This window comes from Carlito syrichta, unplaced genomic scaffold (assembly GCF_000164805.1).
Source record: "Carlito syrichta isolate Samal-C Ts95f unplaced genomic scaffold, Tarsius_syrichta-2.0.1 Scaffold309460, whole genome shotgun sequence".
Classification (NCBI taxonomy): Eukaryota; Metazoa; Chordata; class Mammalia; order Primates; family Tarsiidae; genus Carlito; species Carlito syrichta.
Window position 1 is genome coordinate 45709 of NW_007253556.1, and position 20897 is coordinate 66605.

The window sequence follows — 20897 nt, forward strand, 5'->3', positions numbered from 1 at the left end:
AGAATGATCACAGATAATCTAAAGACAAAAAGCGTGTGTCTAGATTAATAAGTTTGAAAATAAAGTATAATTTGATTTGGTTCATTTAAGACAGGTCACAAACAAAATGATAGTTCAAATTTAGAAGGTACAGCATTGAAATATCCTTTTATCTTATTTGAAGTTAGATATTTTGTCCCAAAAATAATTTGTGAGAGAAAAAGTATATATAAAGAAAAAGAGAGATAGACATGCTATTTCAACCATTAAGTTCTTGGTGATGATTATAAGATTGAAAGCAAAATGAATCAAGAGAATCTGTTGTTTCCAACAATCGGTTTATTGGAACAACTCTGAACTTTTTCTAAAACTAGTGACAGGCTAATTGCATCTAAGGAGAAGAGATTCTGCCAAAGAAGAGGATGCTGTTCATCTTATTTTGCTTGATGAAAAAGAGGAAAGGATGATCACATTGAAACTTCTGAGGAACTGCCATAGATAATGGAGTTAGTGTTACACCTGTGGCAGCTGCAGCTTCCGCTCCCTCCTCAGTGACTTCCACAAACGACTTGTGTAGAACTTTAGACACCACAAGATCATGCCTCCCATTCATGCCCGAGAGGTCAGCGTCCGGTGGACTGAAGGCGTCCACCATACCCATGGCTTTCAATGTGTCCTTGAGATCATAGCTCTCTTCCACTTTGAAGCGAGGTAAGTATAAATTCACATGTCTCTCGCTCATATTCTGTGGGCTCATCCAATGTATCAGTTTTTCAGCAGTGAGTTCATCTTCAAGCTATAAAAAATTGAAAAAAAAACTGACATTATTAACTATAGATCTCTAACCTACTTTCAATGAATTTCATACGTGGAAAATCACTATTTTTGCAATAATTGTAAATACAGATGGTTCAGTTCATTAGATATTATTCAAATAAGCAAAATAATAGTCTTAAACATACAAGTATGCTTGATTATGTATGTATGTACATTTGTGGATGTATGTATGTATAAACAGAATCATTGCATTACATTATTTTGGACAAAATGAACTATATGACACTATTCCTTATGACAGCAGCCTACTACATGTCAATTTTAAATAGAATTTTCTTATTTTTCTGTATACATTATTCACGATACAATGAAATTACAGTGTATATCCTATTTTTATTACTTTTCTTGTTTGATGTATTTGTAAACTTTCTCCACATTGCCATATATTTCTCTTAATCAAGTTTAAATTGTTGCATAATGATACTATCAGATTGATCTCATGTATGTAACTCTGATTCATGAATAATCTAGCCTTCACTATGTGTCAGGCTCTATGCTAAAATATTTGTAATACAAAGGTGAATCATTGTCATTTTGAATTTTTCATTGTTTGGAGGCACCTTGGTCTTGCTTTGCTTAGACTTGATACATAGGGAAATATTGGGTAATAGAAGGAAGAATTGTAGATGCAAGGCTTTACCTTCTGCAAACCATCTATTTCATTTGGCAGCAGCACAATCATGCTTAGATCTTTGCCTTTATATGGTATTTCCAGGATCTTTGCCTGCACATCTTCTAGCGAGGCAAAATTAAAAGACCCGTTTTGTTTCATCATCTGTACAGATTTACACGAATCCTGCAACAAGTAATGGGTCAAAAAAGTACCAAGTGATAAATAAGACACAAAAAATTGAGATATCCTACACATCCTTCTTCTAAGAAATAACCCAGGAATTTTGTGAAATAGAGATAAAAGTTTTGTCAAGTATTCCTAACTAATGTCAAAATAATAGAACAGCAAAATAATAGCCATAAATAATTTTATTTTTTACTTGCCATGATGTTCCATCAGATGTGTTTAAATCTAACATTCTACATATAACTGCATTCCATTATATGAATAAAATATCGACAATACCTTGTTCACCCAAAATTTTTCCTCATTAGTATGTTCTTTATGAAATTTCTCCTCCCATTGCCCTTTGAAATAGACTGCATTCACAAGAACCAGTACGACATCCTTAAGAGAATCATTAGGAAACAGGTCTTTGATTTTTCCTGCAAGAGAATGAATAAAAAAGGGTCTGTCACACAAGGTACAAGTTATTTGTCTGGAAGATGTTTGTAATAGTTTATGATTAATCATTAATTATTCACCCAAGTCTCTAATTTAGGGACTCACTGACCAGCTGTGTCACCAGACACAGCTTTCCTCAAAGCTGCAGTCTGATAAGTGTTATCCCTGATGGAGACACTACTTCTTGTGATGGAAAAAGAGTTCAGATTCTCTATCTAGGGGTGACTTTATTTATTTCACACTGAATGTTGATAAACTGATCTTTTTCTACTCTTTCAGTATATCACTTTCTTTTCTAACTCCTCATTTCTCTTTCATATTTTCAACTTTGGGCTCACTACTCAGAGGAAGTAGGACAGGATTGCTTTTAGGACAAGTGATATGAACTCTATCATCTGAATCACATGCTCTGTGCTTTCAGACGCTACTTCCTGGGGTGTGTTTCTATTTATTCTCATGTTGAATTGCTATATATTTGGCTTATAGTGAGAAGTGGGACAGACGTCTGTTGAATGAAGACGTTGTTAATCTCTCTGCCATGGGTGGGGAAGATAGCTGTAATCATCCTTGAAGAATGTGTGGATGCTGGTATGACCAGGCAGCTCTAGCTCAAGTGGCAAAAAGGGTGGTTTATGGAAGAGATGCTTGTTTCTCAATTAACAAAGGAGAAAGACGTGATTTCCAATGTTTTCTCTTGAAGATCCATAATAAAAAAGCTGACTCTGAAAAAGTTGTGATCTCAAAATGCACCTGAATGGAGACTTGGACAGCACAATGATATTGTCATTCTGGGCCATGTACAAACTATTTTCCAGCTGTGTTTCCATGTAATTGACTTCCTGTGATCCCCTTCCTGGTTCCTGTTGGTTGCTTTCACATTTCTTTGGACCACTTAATCATCTGCATTGCCCTCTTCCATCCTCGCTGCAAACCCATCTCACGCCCATCACCAGAGCGCACCCCCCACCGCAGTGTCATGCCCAAGGCTCACTGGCATAGGTTTCTCAGAAATGTTTCTAATATGGGTGGCCCTCCTACCATTTGTTTGACTTTCCACCCAGGAATTAATCTTCTTTCGACTTTCCTCTTCAGCATTTATGAAATCAAGAGATTCCATACTGGTCAGGTAAAATTTCTTAATATCATCTAAATATTCCTTTGAGATGTAAAGGAAGAAAGGAAGAATTAAAAGCAATTTATCAGTAACTATGTATTACCAAATTTATTTGCTTTTAATTATAGTAAGCTGAATCCAGACCCTGAACAAATTCACTCTCTCCTGACCATGTATATTTTTATACAAGTACCATGTAGGCAACATGACAAGGAAGTGCCAGCTGACACAAGAAGGAGTTCACTGAAGGTCAATATCATCTGGCATAAGGCAGGGGCAGGAGAGGTGTGGTTTCCCAACTGCAAAGCAAGTTACCTTGAAGGAGATGAATTGCTTCTGAGACTTCTTGTTAATCATTTCAACCATGATGTCTCTCACCTTTGTTTCTATCTTCCATCTTGGACATTCAATATTCCCTGGTACTTTCCCAACTATCACCAGGGACGTACCTAAGTCTACCCATGCCAGTAATATCCTATTCACTGTATATTCTTCACCAAAATGTGCTCTATGTGTCTGAGTCAATGCTAGTGCATAATGGCATCTTATTACTAACTTTACTGTCCAATTGTCTCTTTTAATGTAAGATTATTCCCAAAGTCACACTTTACTTGTGTATAGTCAGGCTCTGGGATATTCTGGCAGGGTAGAATTGTAGTAATGGAGCTGTCGCACCCTGAGTAAATGCTCCCCACTTGAGTCAGTCAGGCTCACCTACTTAACCATTCAGAGACATAGAAACATAGGATGTACATTAAAGATGTGTTAGTTCAGGTTAAATTTACCTGAAGAAATTGATATGTCTTTTCTTCATAGATCTTATTGGCAATCTTCAGCTCATAGTCATCAGTGGGTTTGTTTAACATAGTCAGAAGCTTTTGGAACTGGTGATGCACATTTTCTGACTTATCAACCTTCAAACATAATAAAAGGAACTCATTGAATTATTATATCAATGTAAATACTAAGCCCATGCTAAGTCTTTTAGATAAATACCCAAGGGTTGGTAGCCTTGAAAAGGACCTTATTCCCTGACACTTGGTATATTTTACCATAAATACACTTCAAAATCCACCTTACCTTGACCTTTTTTGGAAATATTTTTTGTTTCTGCCTTAACATACTCCATCCTTTTTTCTTTTGAGCTAAAGACACAGCACCATTCTGTCATTGAATTGTTCCCTCGTTAGCTTAAATGGTTAGGTTGAGCTTCCCAGCTAACTCTAATCTCCTGAAGGCAAGAACTGTATTTCTTTTCTAACAGCCATCAAGAGCATCATTATGTTGAAGTTTGGATATTTTCTATTTTTTTTTTTTAATTTTTAAGTTGGAGTCTCACTCTGTCGCCCAGACTGGAGTGCAGTGGCTGCTCCCGGCCCCCGCAGCCTCGACCTGCTGGGCTCCGGCGATCCTTCCGCCTCAGCCTTCTGAGTAGCCCGGAATTACAGGTGCACGCTACCACACCCAGCTAATTTTTTTGATTTATTGTGAGATGAGGTCTTGCCAAGTTGCCCAGGTGGGTCTTGAACCCGTGGGCTCAGACAATCCACTCACCTCAGCCTCCCAAAGGCGCGGGTTTACAGGATATTTTCAACAGGTTATGACATGAAGCCCTGTTATATTCCTTGGTAGTATCGTCTTCTAAGACATGTAACCTGTGATCTATGTCTCTTCTCTCATGGTGGTTATTCTCTTTATGTAAGAACAGTATGTGCCTGGTACTAGGATAAAAGCTTCACGTGGGTGACTCTAAGTCTTTAGTCCAATTCAGATGAAAACAAGAAAGCTTGGAAAATAATAAAAATTTTTCAATAGGACATAAACAAGCAGTCAAGATTTGAACCTAAGCCTGCCTGAATCTACAACCTTCTATTTTCTAGCTAAGAATTTTGCACTATTGAGTCTCCAAACCAATATAACTCATAGCAGTCAATTAATTAATTAATTAGTTGATTAATTAATTTTGGAAAGAGGGTTTTTATTTATTTATTTTTAATTTATTTTATTTTAAAGATGTGGATTACAATTCAGGATTAGGTTTATAAGTGGTCATTGTACAGGTAAAGCTTGGGCCTTAATAAGAGTTCCTGAGTTCAAACCAGGCAAAGTGGGGACAAAAGTTAGGCCCAAACTTTACCTGCAATCATTTAAAAATATATACTTCAACTTGTGCTTATTCTTCTTAATTTAGTTAATGACAATTCAAATTAAATTATCTTAGGATCATTAAACATAAGTATGATTGGCATAATTACTGTTGCTATATAATAATATTTATTATGGCTTTTTATAGGTCAGGCACTATTATAAAAGTTTGCATGTATTTGAATGTTTTGAGTCATATTTTTTTAATCCACGTTTACTAATATGAAGTCACCGTGACTCAGAACAGTTGTGTCTTGGCTACCTTCACCATTCGTAAAGAACAGAGCTGGAATTGAACCTAGCCTATCCAGCTCCACACCCATGTCCTTAATTATGATGCTAATCTTCTCTCAGTAAACCAAAGACAAGAAAATTATAATTGGGTAATATAAAATGCAAAATCCGTCTATATATCCCAATCTGTTTTGCCCCAGAATTTCCCCTAAAAATGGCCTTTTCTCAGTTTATGCGAAGTTGCCAGTTTAAACTACGATCTGTTCAGCTGTCTAAAGCTCTATGGAACTGAAGTGTTCTGTGACTCACTTGCTGTTTTGTAGCTTTTTCTGTTGCGTCCTCTGTAACTTCGTTAAAGTGCAAGACCTGGAAGAAGCAGGAAGTGGGACAAGAAAACTTTATTCAAGACTTTACTCTCTTTATATTAATGTTCTCACAGAACAGGAATTCCTGCTCAGCCTCATGTACAACCCATCAGGCCATGAGATCTGTTGCCCTCTGCATGCTAGCCGACAGAGCCACAGATGAGAAAAGTTATAGCAGGTAAGTGTAATAAAGCCAATATTTACCTCTTTAATTTGCTGTTTAGTGTTTTCCCTGGCCCCTAAGTAGACCATCGCTAATGAAGATGAGATGCTGAAAGGGGAAAAGAAAATGTTGTCGTTCTCTAATTTTCTGAACTGTTGCAACAGATCAAGTGTGAACTGGATGATTGCTTCAGTGAGTGGATTCATGGTGACCTTGGTGTGATCTGGAACTCCTGGAAAACAACATATGCATTTCAGAATGACGTTACTGAATGGAACATCACTTTGTAATAAAATGTTCTTAAAGAAAACAATGTATCTGGGTCCTGGGATTCTGGCAACTAGAGTCGTTCTTTTTATTTTTAAATGTTCAAGTTTTCTACAATGTGCATGTATTAATCTTATAATTAGAAGTCTCACAAAATGACTCTTTTTAGAGACTTTTATAAACAAATAATAGGATATCTTTATCTTTCCTTCATCACTGACTGTACTGAAAGTGGAAATGTTTTATAATGAACTCTAAGATGAGACTTCTGAGGCTTGCATCCAGCCAACTCTCAAGAGGCACCTCTGACTTTTCCTTTAAGTGTCTGTGGCTGTCATTAACTCTCCCTGCATTTTCCTAAGGGTGCATTGGGTTACTTGGAAATCAATAATTTAGATAGAGGATAAAACGGATAAGGGAGGTATTCTAATATTGCTCTGGCAGAATAAGTAAAATACAATCAGACAGAATAAAGTCGATGCATAACACAAAAGACATCATTGTTATTATTCTCAAAAAATAATACAGGATGTCAAGCTGGAGTCGCTGGAAGCACTTACCTGTGCTCCTAGAATAAGCAGAGGTGAGAAGGGAGCTTGTGTGTCTCTGTGTGAAGAAGGATGATGAGCTCCTGGTTACCATATATATGCCTCTCCTCTTGCTGCCTCTCCCTCTTCATTGCAGTTGGTATTTCAAGTGAATCAACTTTAGATTTCACAACTAAATCTCACCTGCATGAGCATGAACCTTTATGACAAAAGATGGAATGATTATTCTACTGCTGTGCTTTCCTTTTGATCTGTAGGAAAATTTGCAAATCTTTAGTCTTTGACAACTCACTTGGAATGCATGTAGATGCTTTTTGAATGCCAATGAGAGGAAGGCTAAAATTCCAACTTCCTTCAACTCCTTCCCTTTGTATACTCCCCTGGTCATAAAAATACCTTTCTTTCCTTGGATGTTGAGTTGTCTTTAAGGTACACTTTGAACACCAAACAGCCAGAGAACTCACATTTGTTATTTTTCAGTTCTGAAAGGTTTTGTTCATCCTAACCAATTTCCTTACGAATTGTTCACTGCAACCAAAAGAAAAATTCCAATTTTAAGAACAATTCCGATTCTAATTCCAATAATAATTTTAATTCTAAATCCAAAGGGGGACTGAGGAGGTAGCTCAGCAAAATGTGGAGAACAAGCTTCTGTGGTTTTCCCCTAAACACTCTGCCTTGGCAGTGATCCACCTGGTTGCCTCCCATGCCCCAAATGTGAGAAAGACATTTATCTTGCTCAATGAACATGCTGGTCATCAGAACAATTGAAACTAACAGGATCCATTATGAACGACTGCTTTCTAATTTTTTGTACGCAAATGAAACAAAAAAATAAGTTGTTTGAGCTGTCCTTTCTCTGTGACCTCACCATTTAGCACCCTGGGTTCAGACTCATGGGCTTGGTGCCAGCATCAAATGCCTGTAAGAAATAATGAAAAAGCAATAAGAACATGGAACCAACCATGCTGCCCATCAAAAGAGGACTGGATTTTAAAAAAAAGTGATACGTATATACAATGGAATATTATGCAGCCATAAAGAAGAACAAAATCATGACCTTCACAGCAACGTGGATGGAATTAGAGTTTATAATACTGAGTGATCTCTCACAGAAACAAAGAGCTCATGTTCTCACTCATAAGTGGATCTTGAACAACTACCATATTACTGTAGGAAAGGGATTGAAAGTAGTGGGAAACTCCGGGGAGGTGGGTAGGGGATGGGTAGCTGGGTTGACAGTAGTCGACATCTGCCTGGGGAAGGGGGAACACACCTCATCAAGAAAGATACCTGCACAATGATCATTTGTATACCTAACCCTGAATTGTACCCCACGATTTCAAAATAAAAAGTAAAAGAGAAAAAAAAAATAATAATGAAAAGGTGGGGAGGGGTGTTCTTTGAGTACCCTTGTTAAGTTCATTTTTGCTGAAGCTTTACTCTCTGCATATGCATGGTGCTCCTGTAGGTACAATTGTTACTATTAATAACTGTTTGTCATTATTGAGCTGGAATATACATTTTCTTATTTATATCTTACAACAACTCATTAAAGTAGGTGCAAATGGGATTTCAGAGACCATAGAACTGAGGCACAGAGCCCAGGTTACATAGCTAGCGAATTGTACAGGCAAGATTTCAAGGCAGGTAATCTGGCTGAGGAACTTGTGTGTTGATCTGCAGTCCCACACCACGTAAGACAGCCTCTAGGTTTAAAGTTACATGCTTACTCCTTTTTAAGTGATAAGACCCTCTCCTTCTAGACTCTCAAATGAGAAAAAAAAGTCCCACAAAATCTGATGAAGTAGGTCAAATACTAAGCCCTAGACCTGCCTCCATAGGGCCTTACAGGAGCTAGATGAGAAGGTTGGGCCCATAGTTACTATTGAGGGTGCATTCTGAGAGGGGATAGAAACAGTGTGATTTCCTCTGACTGTGGGAGAATCAACCAGAATGACAGTCAAATCCTGCCCAACTTTCCTTTTCCCAAATTGCTCTATCAAGCTTGAACTTGGGAGAGATAAGTAACTTTGAAAGGGAACAGTAGTAAGAAAAAACAAACAAAAAAAAGTGTTTCCTGTGGAATACTCTGTACCCTAAGAAATGTCTCTGGCTAGTTGAAGTGCTGTTGCTTAAGAGCATTTCACCCAATATTTCCCTGAGGTGGGGCCTGTTTGTTCCGTGAACCTCCTTTTTATTGAGATATAATTTACATTCCATAAGATTTACTGTTTTAGACTGCACAATTCAGTGATTTTTAGTACATTCACAAAGTCGTTTAATCACCACCAAGATCTCATTCCACAATAATTTCACTACCTTCAAAAGAAATCTCATTTTCTTCAGACCCTGGAAACCACAAGCCTAACCCTCATCTAACCCTCCCCTAACCCTCATTAGAACAAGCTTCTGTTGTTTTCCCCTAAACACTCTGTTATTAAGATTAACAATTGAGCTGGAATATACATTTTCTTATTTATATCTTACAACATTATTGAGCTGGAATATACATTTTCTTATTTATATCTTACAACAACTCATTAATACATCTAATAACAATGATGTCTTTTGTGTTATGCACAAAAGAACCACCTCTGCTACCTCTATAGATTTACCTGTCTAAACATTTCATATAAATGAAATTATTTTTATTTGTCCTTTTGTGACTGGCTTCTTTCACCTGTCTTATTTTCAAGGTTCATCCATGTTAGTGCATGGATCAGTACCTGCATCATTCCTTTTTTATGGCTGAATAACATTCCACTGTAGAAATACAACTCTTTCTTTATTCATCAATTGAGGGACATTTATGCTTTTTAAGTTTTTTGGCTGTTGTAAATAAATAATGATGCTTTGATCTTTTGTGTACTTTTTTTGTGTGTCTGGCATATGTCTTCATTTTCTCTTGTGTATACAAAGGAGGAGAGAAAAAAAAACCACCAGAATTTATTTATAAAAAAAATTTGTATTTATTCTGCCATATTTAAACTTGTCATCTTCAAAGTATCACTATTTGATGCAATACGCCTATTGAGACACTTTTCCCACTGCTCAGAACTGTTTGTGAACTCATACATTTTGATGCCATTTAATATTTCTGCCATTTTTTTTGTTTTGCCTCTTCCACATAGGCAAAAGTGGAAGTCCTGTTGAGGACTTTTTTTCATCAGGGAAACAAACAAACAAAAAAGTTTCTTGGGGCAAGATCAGGTGAATAGGGAGGGTGGCGCATAGGGGTCATGCCAGTTAAGTTTGAGCAGGTGTGCTCATATTTCACCCATTATGAAATGGGCAAATGTGTTGAAAGACTCTCCAAAAAAAAAATTTCCTGAAGCCAAAAGCAGCCTCTCACCATGCTAGCTTGTCCACTGATGCAGATGGGTTCTTAGAACACTTACCTAGTAGAGAAAGTCAGTACTACAAGGTGCCTGCCCTCTAAAAAATAATTCTATCTTTTTGGAGGATCCCCCCTTGTATACCTATGAGTGAAATCTCTAGGTCACATAGTAGTTCCATGTTTACCATTTGGAGGAAATGCTAGACTGATTTACACAGAGGCTGCCCAATTTTGCATTCCAGCCAGCAGTGGGTGGGGTCCTGACTTCTCCACATCCTCCTTGAAACTGGTGATGTCATGAGCTCACTTTAACACCAGCAACGAGTTTGTTGTTGCAGCACAGCACAAAGTCACAGAAAGATTTGTTTACAGCAAGATGTTGGAACATCGAATAGAAGTGGGGGATGGTGGGGGGTATTGAGAAGCTGAATTTTCAACACTGAAAATTTCACCAGCCTTCTTCCTCGATCTCCAAGACAACCTCCTATTAGGTCTCCTCTATCAATATATATGTGTTGAATCCCTGAATGACACCGAGAGGTACAAGTTCTCTGAGTTGAGTTGAGAAATTGACTAAAGTGGTGCTGATGAACTAAAACATCCATCCAAAGATAGATGACAAAGACTAAAGAAAATGTCCAAGAGGAATAATTCCAAAGATGAAGAAGGTGATCTTTTCAGCTGAGTATTCATCCAGGGGTATAATCACATGAAGAAAATGGACCTTCCTTTGAGCAGGAAGGGCTTATTTGGGTCCCAAAGAGGAAGGGATCTAATTTCTTCATGGAATGGAAGCTAGAAGCTCAGTCCAGGAAATGAAAGGAATACAAAGGATAAACTAAGACAACTTGGTGTATCAGAAGTTATTGTGTGGAAGGGAACTTCAGATTAAGGTCAAATCTTCTGAAACACTGAAGTTTGTAATGAAGAGGATGAGCCTGAAGAAAAAGTACTAATTGATAATATCCAGGAGTTTTCTTAAATTTAGAGAGAGTTTGGATGAGTTCAAATGAGTGTTGGGAGCCAGCCATGGAGGCCCACTGAGCATTAGGGATCAGGGAGGGCCGTGGACTCTGAGACCACTAGGATGTGTTTTGGAGCCGTTGACCCCATTTTCCTCCTCCTTTTACCAGGCAGCGCAAGTACCTAAAGGAACTCTGCTGATCTAAGCTGAAGGCTCTGTGACTGTGACAGGCATGGCTCACTCTAGAAACCCATTGTTCCTGTTTCCCATAAGACTGTGGTTTCGGCTTAGGTATTAGATATAATTCAAATTCAGGTCACATTTGGGAGCCTTTTATACATGATACAAGTTTCTTTATAAGATTTAAAAGTATATTTGTAGAATTAGTATACACATTTAGAGAGCTGTTTCCAGCTTTAGATGGTATAGATGATCTTGGGTTACCAGAAATGACCCAACACAAACTTTGGACTGGGCCACATTCCTAAGGGCCCATCATCCACTTTGGGTTGGGCTGCCTTCTTTTAAACCAGTTCTTTAGTTACAATTAGTGTAGGTTTTTTCTACTTATAATAGAAACTGAATTTATTTTATTCATAGAAAGTATTTTAGAATAGGTCAATCTATGTGAGGGAGTTATGTTAGCTCAAGCATGATCAAACATGATACTTTAAGGTTTTATAAGAATACAGCTAACTTTAGAAATTTCATTGTTCCCACTTTCTACTAATTGTGATTTTGGCTTTAGTACAATTACAGTTTGTATTTGGGTTTATTTTAGAAGCTTTATTGCTGATGATCAGCCTTATATATTAGGATTAGGAATTAGAAACTTTTATAGAAATTAAGATAGATACATAGGATTTTAGAATAGCCATTTTGTTAAGAGATCATAATCAATTGTTCCTGGAAATGACCCAGCGTGATCTTTGGACTGGGCCACATTCTTTAGGAACTGGTTTGAGCTATAATTAAGAGTTTTTTTATAGTACAGGTAAAGTTAGCACAGAATAGAAAGGTATTAGGATTTAAGTCATTAGGTGTTGGGTATGCATAAGTTTTAGAAGTTATTGATTATTAGGATTTTATGATGTTAGAATTGTTGTATTGCCTTTGAGGAACATAAACCAAGCATAAGGAACAGTGAGATAATTTTGGGATTGTCCTTCCTCATGCTTGGGAAAACACCTGGTGGGTGGGGGGATGCACCTCACCTACCTGGCTTTGTGTTCACATGAAAGTCTTGTCATATGATTGGGATTTCCTTCCTCATGCTTAAGAAAACACCTGGTGGGTGGGAGGGATGCGCCTCATCCACCTGGCCTTGTGTTCACGTGAAAGTCTTGTGATTTAACATGTGAAAATTTGGGATAAAAGACTCACGGTTGGTCCCAATAAACGGCTTCTGCTCATTTCACTGAACAGTTGTCCACTTTCTTTCTTTCTCTTTCTTCCTCTTTTTATCTACCCCTCCATCTTTCTTTCTTTTAACATCTACCCCTACTACAGAATTGGCTTCTGCACTAGACAGAGTCCATTCTCTTTCTTTCTCCTTATTTCTCCAGAATATTCGCTGACGCTGCCCCACCTTCCAGGGACCCTCTAAATCTCTTTTTGGGGGCTGGCCCCCCACAAATGAGAGATCATTTCCTGCTTTTATCCTGTTCCTGAAAAATGCTCCTGGCATGAGATAGATAGGACTGTGATATCTTGGTGTCACATATTGTCCTAGAAAACCCAGCAATTCTCAGATGTTTTTGCATGGGAATATTTTCCAGCTCATGTCTGTTGGTAATTTCATAAACATACAACAAATCAATTGGTTTCAGGAATCCAGAAAAAAATTATATTCTCAACAGGAGATTGCATTTTCCAGAAACATCCTGCCATTACTAAAGCCTTTATAGGTTGGTTAAGAGATGTCTCCTAGACTTTTCTGAACCTCACTTCCTTGTGAAAGATGTAGTTTTACTCAGTCTTTTAAAGTTACAAATCAAAGACAACATTTCTTCTTCATCTTTACCAAGTGTGTGTTTTACCTGTCCATAGGGAAATTAGCCAGTAGAGAAGTTTCTTCAAGCATTAGGATATGTGCCAATTACTTTATTCCCAAGAATCTTTCTGCAAATATAGATATCTACATATTGAACAACCTCAAGATTAATTAGCTTTTCTCTTCTAGTTTTAATGAAAGGAAAAACAGCAAACAAACAAGAAAACAAAACAAAAACAGCAAAAATTCCAGTAAGGTTTAAAAAGAAGTTAGTTAGGGGAATAGTCTTATATGTGAATACATCATGGAATACAGACAAAATGATATTAACTCTACCTATGCTCCCAACTTCCCATCTCACCAACACCACACAGAACAGACATAATACTTTATTCTTTCAGTCATATCTAACCCTGTCCCCTCACTGATATCATTTAACTACTTCCCTGATTCTTCTAGACATTCTTGTTCTATGGCCAAGAAACATCAATATAGATTCTTCACTTTTTTTTTTCTGAGTTGGAGTCTCACTCTGTCACCCAGACTGGAGTGCAGTGGCCACTCCCGGCCACCGCAGCCTCGACCTGCTGGGCTCCTGTGATCCTTCCGCCTCAGCCTTCCAAGAAACTGGAACTACAGGTGCACACTACCATGCCCAGCTAATTTTTTTGATTTATTGTGGAGATGAGGTCTTGCCAAGTTGCCCTGGCGGGTCTCGAACCCACGGGCTCAGCAATCCACTCACGTCAGCCTCCCAAAAGCATGGGAATACAGGCTGAGCCACCAAGCCCGGCTAGATTCTTCCCTTTACTAGTACTGTCCTTCTGAAATAAGGATTTGATGTCATGTCCAATGATTTCATGTCCCTTGGTGTTTTGTCATGAGTATTTACTCACCCTTATACCATGAAGTTAGGAAGCCAGTTACATTATACATTCTTCTCTCCCTCATATGGGTTCCAGGAAGCTGAGTTGTACATATGTAAAAAGACTACTGTGCCATCTGGTATCCAAGTGGATTTGGCCAATGGCAGACACCAAGAGTAGATCACATCTAGAGGAGGTTAGAGTGCTTGCTCACCTGGCTCTCTCTCTGTTAGGTTTGCAAAGAAAGTTTGCATTACTTTACCAAAAGCTTCAGTGCTTATTGGGCAGACTTTTCTATAACTACATCTACTTTTTCTGCATTTTGCTAACCACTCCTTCCTTTGCCCTTATGGACTAGGATCAGAATAGTCTCTTCACTATTGCTAGATCTTGGATGGTTCATCATTCTTTGTTGGTTTCTCTTAGCGCTGATTCTACTATTGTAAATATTATCTTCCTTAATTACTCATTTAATGATGTCTTTTGTTTTTTAGGGACTCATCTGACAGTGTTTCTTGTTTTGTGTAGGGACCCTGATTAGTATAGTAAGTAATCCGTATCGAGAATAGCTCTAGAAATCAGGCCTTCAAAATGGATCTGAGATGGGGTTGCTCACATAGTGAGAAGCACATACTGGCTGAAAATTAGATACTGATATTTGGCGTATGGTAACATCAAAACATTACTGATATTTTGACCCTGGCAAAACATGAATTGCAAGTAGTTGTCAGGGAATTATGACTAAGGCACCTAGTTGCTATAGTGACAACAGTGATTATAAAGATTATGGGTTTAGTTGCTTCCTTTTAATGGTCCTGAAAAATTCAATTCTATACAAAATCCCTAAGGCATTTTTCATAGACTTTGACAAGTGAATCCTAAAGCCATATGGAAGTTTATAGTGGAAATGTTTAATTTTTTCTAATTCAGGAAAATGCATTTAAAGCAACAGTGGTATTCACATCAGTAATACTGACTACTTTTAAATACTTAGGGTTGGTACAATGTGGAGGAAGAAAGTTACTGACAAATGCTGTAAAATATTTATTGGTACAACTACTTTCGGAAAATTTGTCAATATCTGTTATTTTAGTAGTTCAGTATTTAAATACATAACTTAGATAAATCCATGTACTATGTCCAACAAGACATATACACGTGTGAATTGCAGCATTCTTGCCCATGACAAAGAATTAGAAACAACTTAAATATGTATCAAAAGAAGATAAAAATGAATCTAGGTTCATGCAATGGAGTATTCTACAGTAGTGACTAAAAGTTTTAAAAAGGGCATAAATTCCTAAACATAATGATAAAGGATGGGCAGCAATTTGAAAGAAATGTGGAAATATCACTTATGTTTTTTTAAAGCACTCATAGCATTATATCTGTAATGTATTATTATTTTGACATAGAAATAAAAAAAAACTTATGAGCTTTATGTAATCACATTTGTCTACTTTTGCTTGTGTGAAATCTAGGTAATAAGTATATGAAATTCTTAAATTGTTTTACAAATATATTGTGACTTCTGGCAAGATGGTGATGGAGTAACCTGGTCTATGAAACCCTCTGCAAAGGAGAACTGCAGTGGGTCTCTGGCTCTCACTCCGGGGGCTGTGGACCCCAACATCACAGCCTGCTCTTCACATGGAGCTCTCTGTTGCCACCACTGGGGCATCACAGAGGTCTGGACAGCCACTGCAGCGCAGACACAGCAGCCGCTGGCACTGCCACTGCTGCCGCCACAGCCTCCGTGGAGGCCATAGCACATCACACCACCCGGGCCGGAGGCAATCCACGACTTCAGTCCTTGAAACCCCTGCAGGGAAGATCTGCTGGGATCGCTGTCACCTCTCCTGCGACCTAGACGTCCTGCCTGCCCTGCCTGGCGAGGCTCCCCTCCTGTGTGCCCTGAGGCAGGCTTTCATCTCCAGTCTCTGTCTGGTTCCTGTCCGGCCCCACCCCCTCTGGGGCGAGCAGCTGCGATAGCACCACCTGCTGGTGATTCAAGGTAACAACAACGAAACAGGAGAAACAAGCTTGAAAAACAGACACAGGCCAGAGTGGTGAACAGAGGGTGATCTGAACTGTCCTTCATAGCAGGCCAGGGGCAACTGACCCTAACTGCAAACTACTTTACCAGCTTGAAAAGAAAGCTAGAAATCAGAGCTGAAAGGACATTGTACGTAAACAAAAAGTCTCAGAGTGTGCTTGACTGGTTCTGTTAGTTTAATGACTTAATTCTATTCCTACTGTATTGTTCCTTTTTTTCTTTTTTCCTCTTCCTTTCCTTCTCTTTTCTTCTCTCTGTAAACCATATCTTGTATAGAGGAACAGCACACCAATAAGGTGGTTGGTTAGCTTGTATGTTAGCATCATTGTATGTTTTATTTGATTTTTTGATTTTTTATTTTTTGTATGGGAGTTGGTTACTCTGTAGCTGTGGTCTATTGTTTTTATCTGTTTCAGTATAGATATCTCTCTCCATTTGTTGGCACATTTGTTTGTTTCCCCCATTACTCCTCTAGCTCTCCACCCCCTCTTCAACCCACTGTCTGCTCCATTCTCTTCCCTCTGCTAACCACATTTTATTTCAGGGAGTAAACCTACAGCCCCACTGCACGGATAGATTCCAAGGCAGTAGGAAGCGGGTCTCAGATAAACCATACACCTGTCAGCGAATACCAGGACCTGCAGATAGATTTTGAATCACAGATCCCCCTTAAGTAAACCTCAAAACTGCAAAAAGGACCACCCCCAACCTACAGTGCAACTCCAGAATTGAACAAAGTAATAGGGCATACATAAAGAATAGGAGATTGAACAAACAGAAGTCAAACCAATCCCTCTACCCCTGAATAACAGAATTAAAGAATTGGAGGGAAGGAGAAAGTAGGGAGGGGGAAAAAAACCGCACAAATGAAGAAAATCCAAAAGAAGAATATAAGTCTCACACAGACCGCTGGGAGATCAGACACTGAGAAAACAGATTCTGGAACACAAACAATGAAGAGCCCCACAATGACTAGTCACATGCAACAAACCCAGACATCAAGACACTAATAGAGAGAATTTTAAAAATTGAGGAGAGACAAGAGGAAAATAGGAAGGAGCTGATGTCAGAAATAACAGCAGTAAAGAATACTGTGATGGAAATAAATAACAAACTAACAAGCATGGAAAGCAGAATTAGCCAAGCAGAAAAAGAATCTCAGAGCTCGAAGATCAAAACACAGAACTAACCTAAACTGTCAAAAGCATAGAAAAGAAACTCAAAAAGACAGAAAAAAGCTGTAAAAGATGAACGAAACCTAGGAGTAATTGGGCTTCCTGAGGCAGAGAGAGAAACAGAGGCCACACTGGAACAAACATTTCATGAAATCATTCAAGAAAACTTCCCTCATCTCATCAAGGATGAAAAAATTCAAACACAAGAGATTCAGAGAACCCCTGCAAGACAACAAACGAGAAGTCGAATTCCCAGACACATGATAATTCACCTAAACAAAGTAGTTATAAAAGAAAAAATTCTAAAGGCAGCAAGAGAAAAAGGCCAGACTACCTACCAGGGAAGACCAATTAGAATAGCAGCAGATTTATCCACAGAAACCCTTCAGGCAAGGAAAGCCCGGAGTACTATCTTCAAAGTTCCAAAAGATAAACAATTTCAACCAAGAATAACCTACTCAGCCAAACTAAGCTTCATTAGTGAGGGAGAATTGAAATCTTTTCCAGATATCCAATCCCTAAGAACCTACGCTGCCACCAGGTCACCTCTACAAGAAACACTTAAGAAAGTACTGAACACAGAAGAAAAAGAAAAAAGAACAACAACATTCTTCACAAGAGTACAGGCAAAAGATTAAGAACACACAAGATTTAATTCCTAAACCCAAAGAAAGACAACAAACAAACAGGAACAACAACTCTGTAAGAACCTTATGACAGGGATCAACTCTTGCATTTCAATTATTAGCCTAAATGTGAATGGACTAAATGTACCGCTGAAAAGACATAGAATGGTAAAATGGATAAAATATCATCAAGCAATAATCTATTGCCTTCAACAGACTCACCTCACTAGAAAGGACACTCACAGACTCAAAGTAAGAGGAGAGGAAACAAACTTTCAGGTGAACAGAATACAAAAGAAAGGAGGAGTAGCGATCTTAATTTCAGAAAAAATACCATTCAAGCTATTAAAAATCAAAAAAGATAACAGAAGGCCATTACATAATGATAAAAGGCTCAATCCATCAACAAGAAATATCTTTACTAAACATATATGCACCCAACATAGGTGTGCCAACTTTCAAAAGCAACTTCTTGGAAAACTAAAGAAAGATATTGACTCTAACACTATTATAACTGGGGACTTTAATATCCCACTCACAACCCTAGACAGATCATCAGGACAAAAAATCAGCAAGGAGATCCGGAACCTCAATGTGACTTTGGACCAAATGGACTTAATACCTACAGAACACTCCATCCAAAGACCCCAGAATACACATTCTACTCTTCACCGCATGGAACATATTCTAACATTGACCACGTAATTGTCAATAAATCAAGCATAAGCAAATTTAAAAGGACCGAAATTCTACCATGCACCTTCTGGACCACAGTGGAATAAAAATAAACATTGACACCAACAAAGTCCCCCCAAAACCCACAAAGACATAGACACTAAACAGCATGATGCTAAACAACTCCTGGGTCAATGATGAAATCAAAACAGGGATCAAAAGATACCTGGAAACAAATGAAAATGAAGAAACATCTTACCAAAATCTCTGGGACGCCTTAAAAGCTGTAGTAAGAGGGGAATTTATATCACTAAAAACACACATGAAGTAAATGGAAGGAACACTAATTAACAGCCTAATAAGCCACCTAAGGAAGCTGGAAAAGCAAGACTACAAAAACCCTAATTTCAGCAGAAGAATTCAGATCACCAGAATAAAAGCCCAAATTCAGGATATAGAAGACAAAAAGATAATACAAAAAAATCAATGAAACAAAAAGCTGGTTCTTTGAAAAGATAAACAAGATCGATGGTCCCCTAGCTAGACTGACCAAGAAAAAATGAGAAAAATCCCAAATAAGCACAATCACAAACACAAAAGATGAAGTCACATCTGACCCTGAAGAAATACAAAAGATCATTAGAGACTACTATGCACACTTGTATGGAAACAAACTTGAAAACCTTAAGGAAATGGAGGACTTTCTGACATCACACAACCTACCTAGGTTGGAACCAGAAGAAATTGAGAACCTAAATAAACCAATAACAATCAAGGAAATTGACTACATAATAAGAAAACTACCTGCAAAAAAAAGCCCTGGTCCAGATGGCTTTCCAGCAGAATTCTACAAGACATTTAAGGAGGAGCTGATAACCAATCCTACTGAAGGTATTCTAGGTGATCGAAAAAGATGGAACTCTCCCCAAATCATTTTACGAAGCTAACATCACATTGATACCCAAGCCAGGTAAAGATCCAACAGAGAAAGAGAACTACAGGCCAATATCTTTGATGACATGGATGCTAAAATTCTCAACAAGATCCTAGCAAACCAGATTCAACAATACATCTCAAAAATCATTCATGATGACCAAGTAGGCTACATTTCTGGGATGCAAGGCTGATTCAACATTCACAAAACTATAAATGTAATTAAATACATTAACAGATGTCAATACAAAACCACATGATTATATCATTAGATGCAGAAAAAGCTTTTGATAAAATCCAGCACCCCTGCTTGATAAAAACCCTCGAACATCTAGGCATATGGGGAACATACCTCAAAATAATAAAAGTCATCTACGAGAAACCCACACCGAGCATACTTCTAAATGGACAAAAATTGGAACCATTTCCCCTGAAAACTAGAACAAGACAAAGATGCCCACTCTCACCCCTCCTGTTCAACATAGTATTGGAAGTCCTGGCTTGAGCAATCAGAGAACAGAAGGCAATCAGGGGTATTCAAATAGGAAAAGAGGAAGTCAAGTTATCTCTCTTTGCAGATGATATGATTGTGTACCTTGAAAACCCAGGAGGATCTGTCAAAAATCTCCTTACACTGATAAAGGCCTTTAGCAAAATCTCAGAATACAAAATAAATGTGCAAAAGACAATCACATTTCTTTACACCAATGATAAACAAACAGAAACCCAAATAAAAAGCACAATTCCTTCACAATAGCCACAAAAAAATGAAACACCTTGGCATCTTCCTAACCAGAGACATGAAAGACCTTTACAATGAAAACTACAAAACTCTGCTTAAAGAAATCAAAGATGACACAAACAAGTGGAAAAATATCCCATGCTCATGGATTGGAGAATCAACATTGTGAAGATGTCCATCTCAGCTAAGGCAATCTACAGATTCAATGCAATACCCATCAAATTACCAGCAACATTCTTCTCAGACCTAGAAAAAACAACACAGGAATTCATGTGGAATCACAAACGTCCAAGAATAGTCAGAAAAATTCTCAGCAAAAAAAAAAAAACAAAGCAGGTGGTATCACATTACAAGACTTTAAAATTTACTACAATCATCAAAACACCTTGGTATTGGTATAGGAACAGGCATATAGATCAATGGAATAGAATTGAAATTCCAGAAGCAAAACCTCAGTTTCTCAAACAACTCATCTTTGACAAAGCCTCCACCACCTACCACTGGGGAGAGCAGAACCTATTCAGTAAATGGTGCAGGGAAAACTGGCTGACCACATGCAGAAGATTGAAACAGAACCCCTATCCATCCCCATGCACAAAGGTTAACTCCAAATGGATCAGAGAACTAAATATAAAACC

General features: G+C 38.0%; 1 protein-coding gene across 2 annotated transcripts; it reads right to left on the minus strand.

The window, feature by feature from the left end:
- Nucleotides 1-370: 370 nt before the first annotated feature.
- Nucleotides 371-6280, minus strand: LOC103269696 (serpin B4-like). 2 transcript variants are annotated; one of them, XM_021717179.1, is made up of 7 exons: nucleotides 6116-6280; nucleotides 5856-5912; nucleotides 3953-4081; nucleotides 3092-3209; nucleotides 1897-2034; nucleotides 1457-1551; nucleotides 371-775 (listed from the first exon to the last, which is right to left on the minus strand). In XM_021717179.1, the coding sequence occupies exons 1-7, from the start codon at nucleotides 6278-6280 to the stop codon at nucleotides 371-373; spliced, it is 1107 nt and encodes a 368-aa protein (XP_021572854.1). The 2 variants fall into 2 exon arrangements, with proteins under 2 accessions (XP_021572854.1, XP_008065451.1); XM_008067260.1 differs by having other exon boundaries at nucleotides 1457-1612; nucleotides 1895-2034.
- Nucleotides 6281-20897: the final 14617 nt, after the last annotated feature.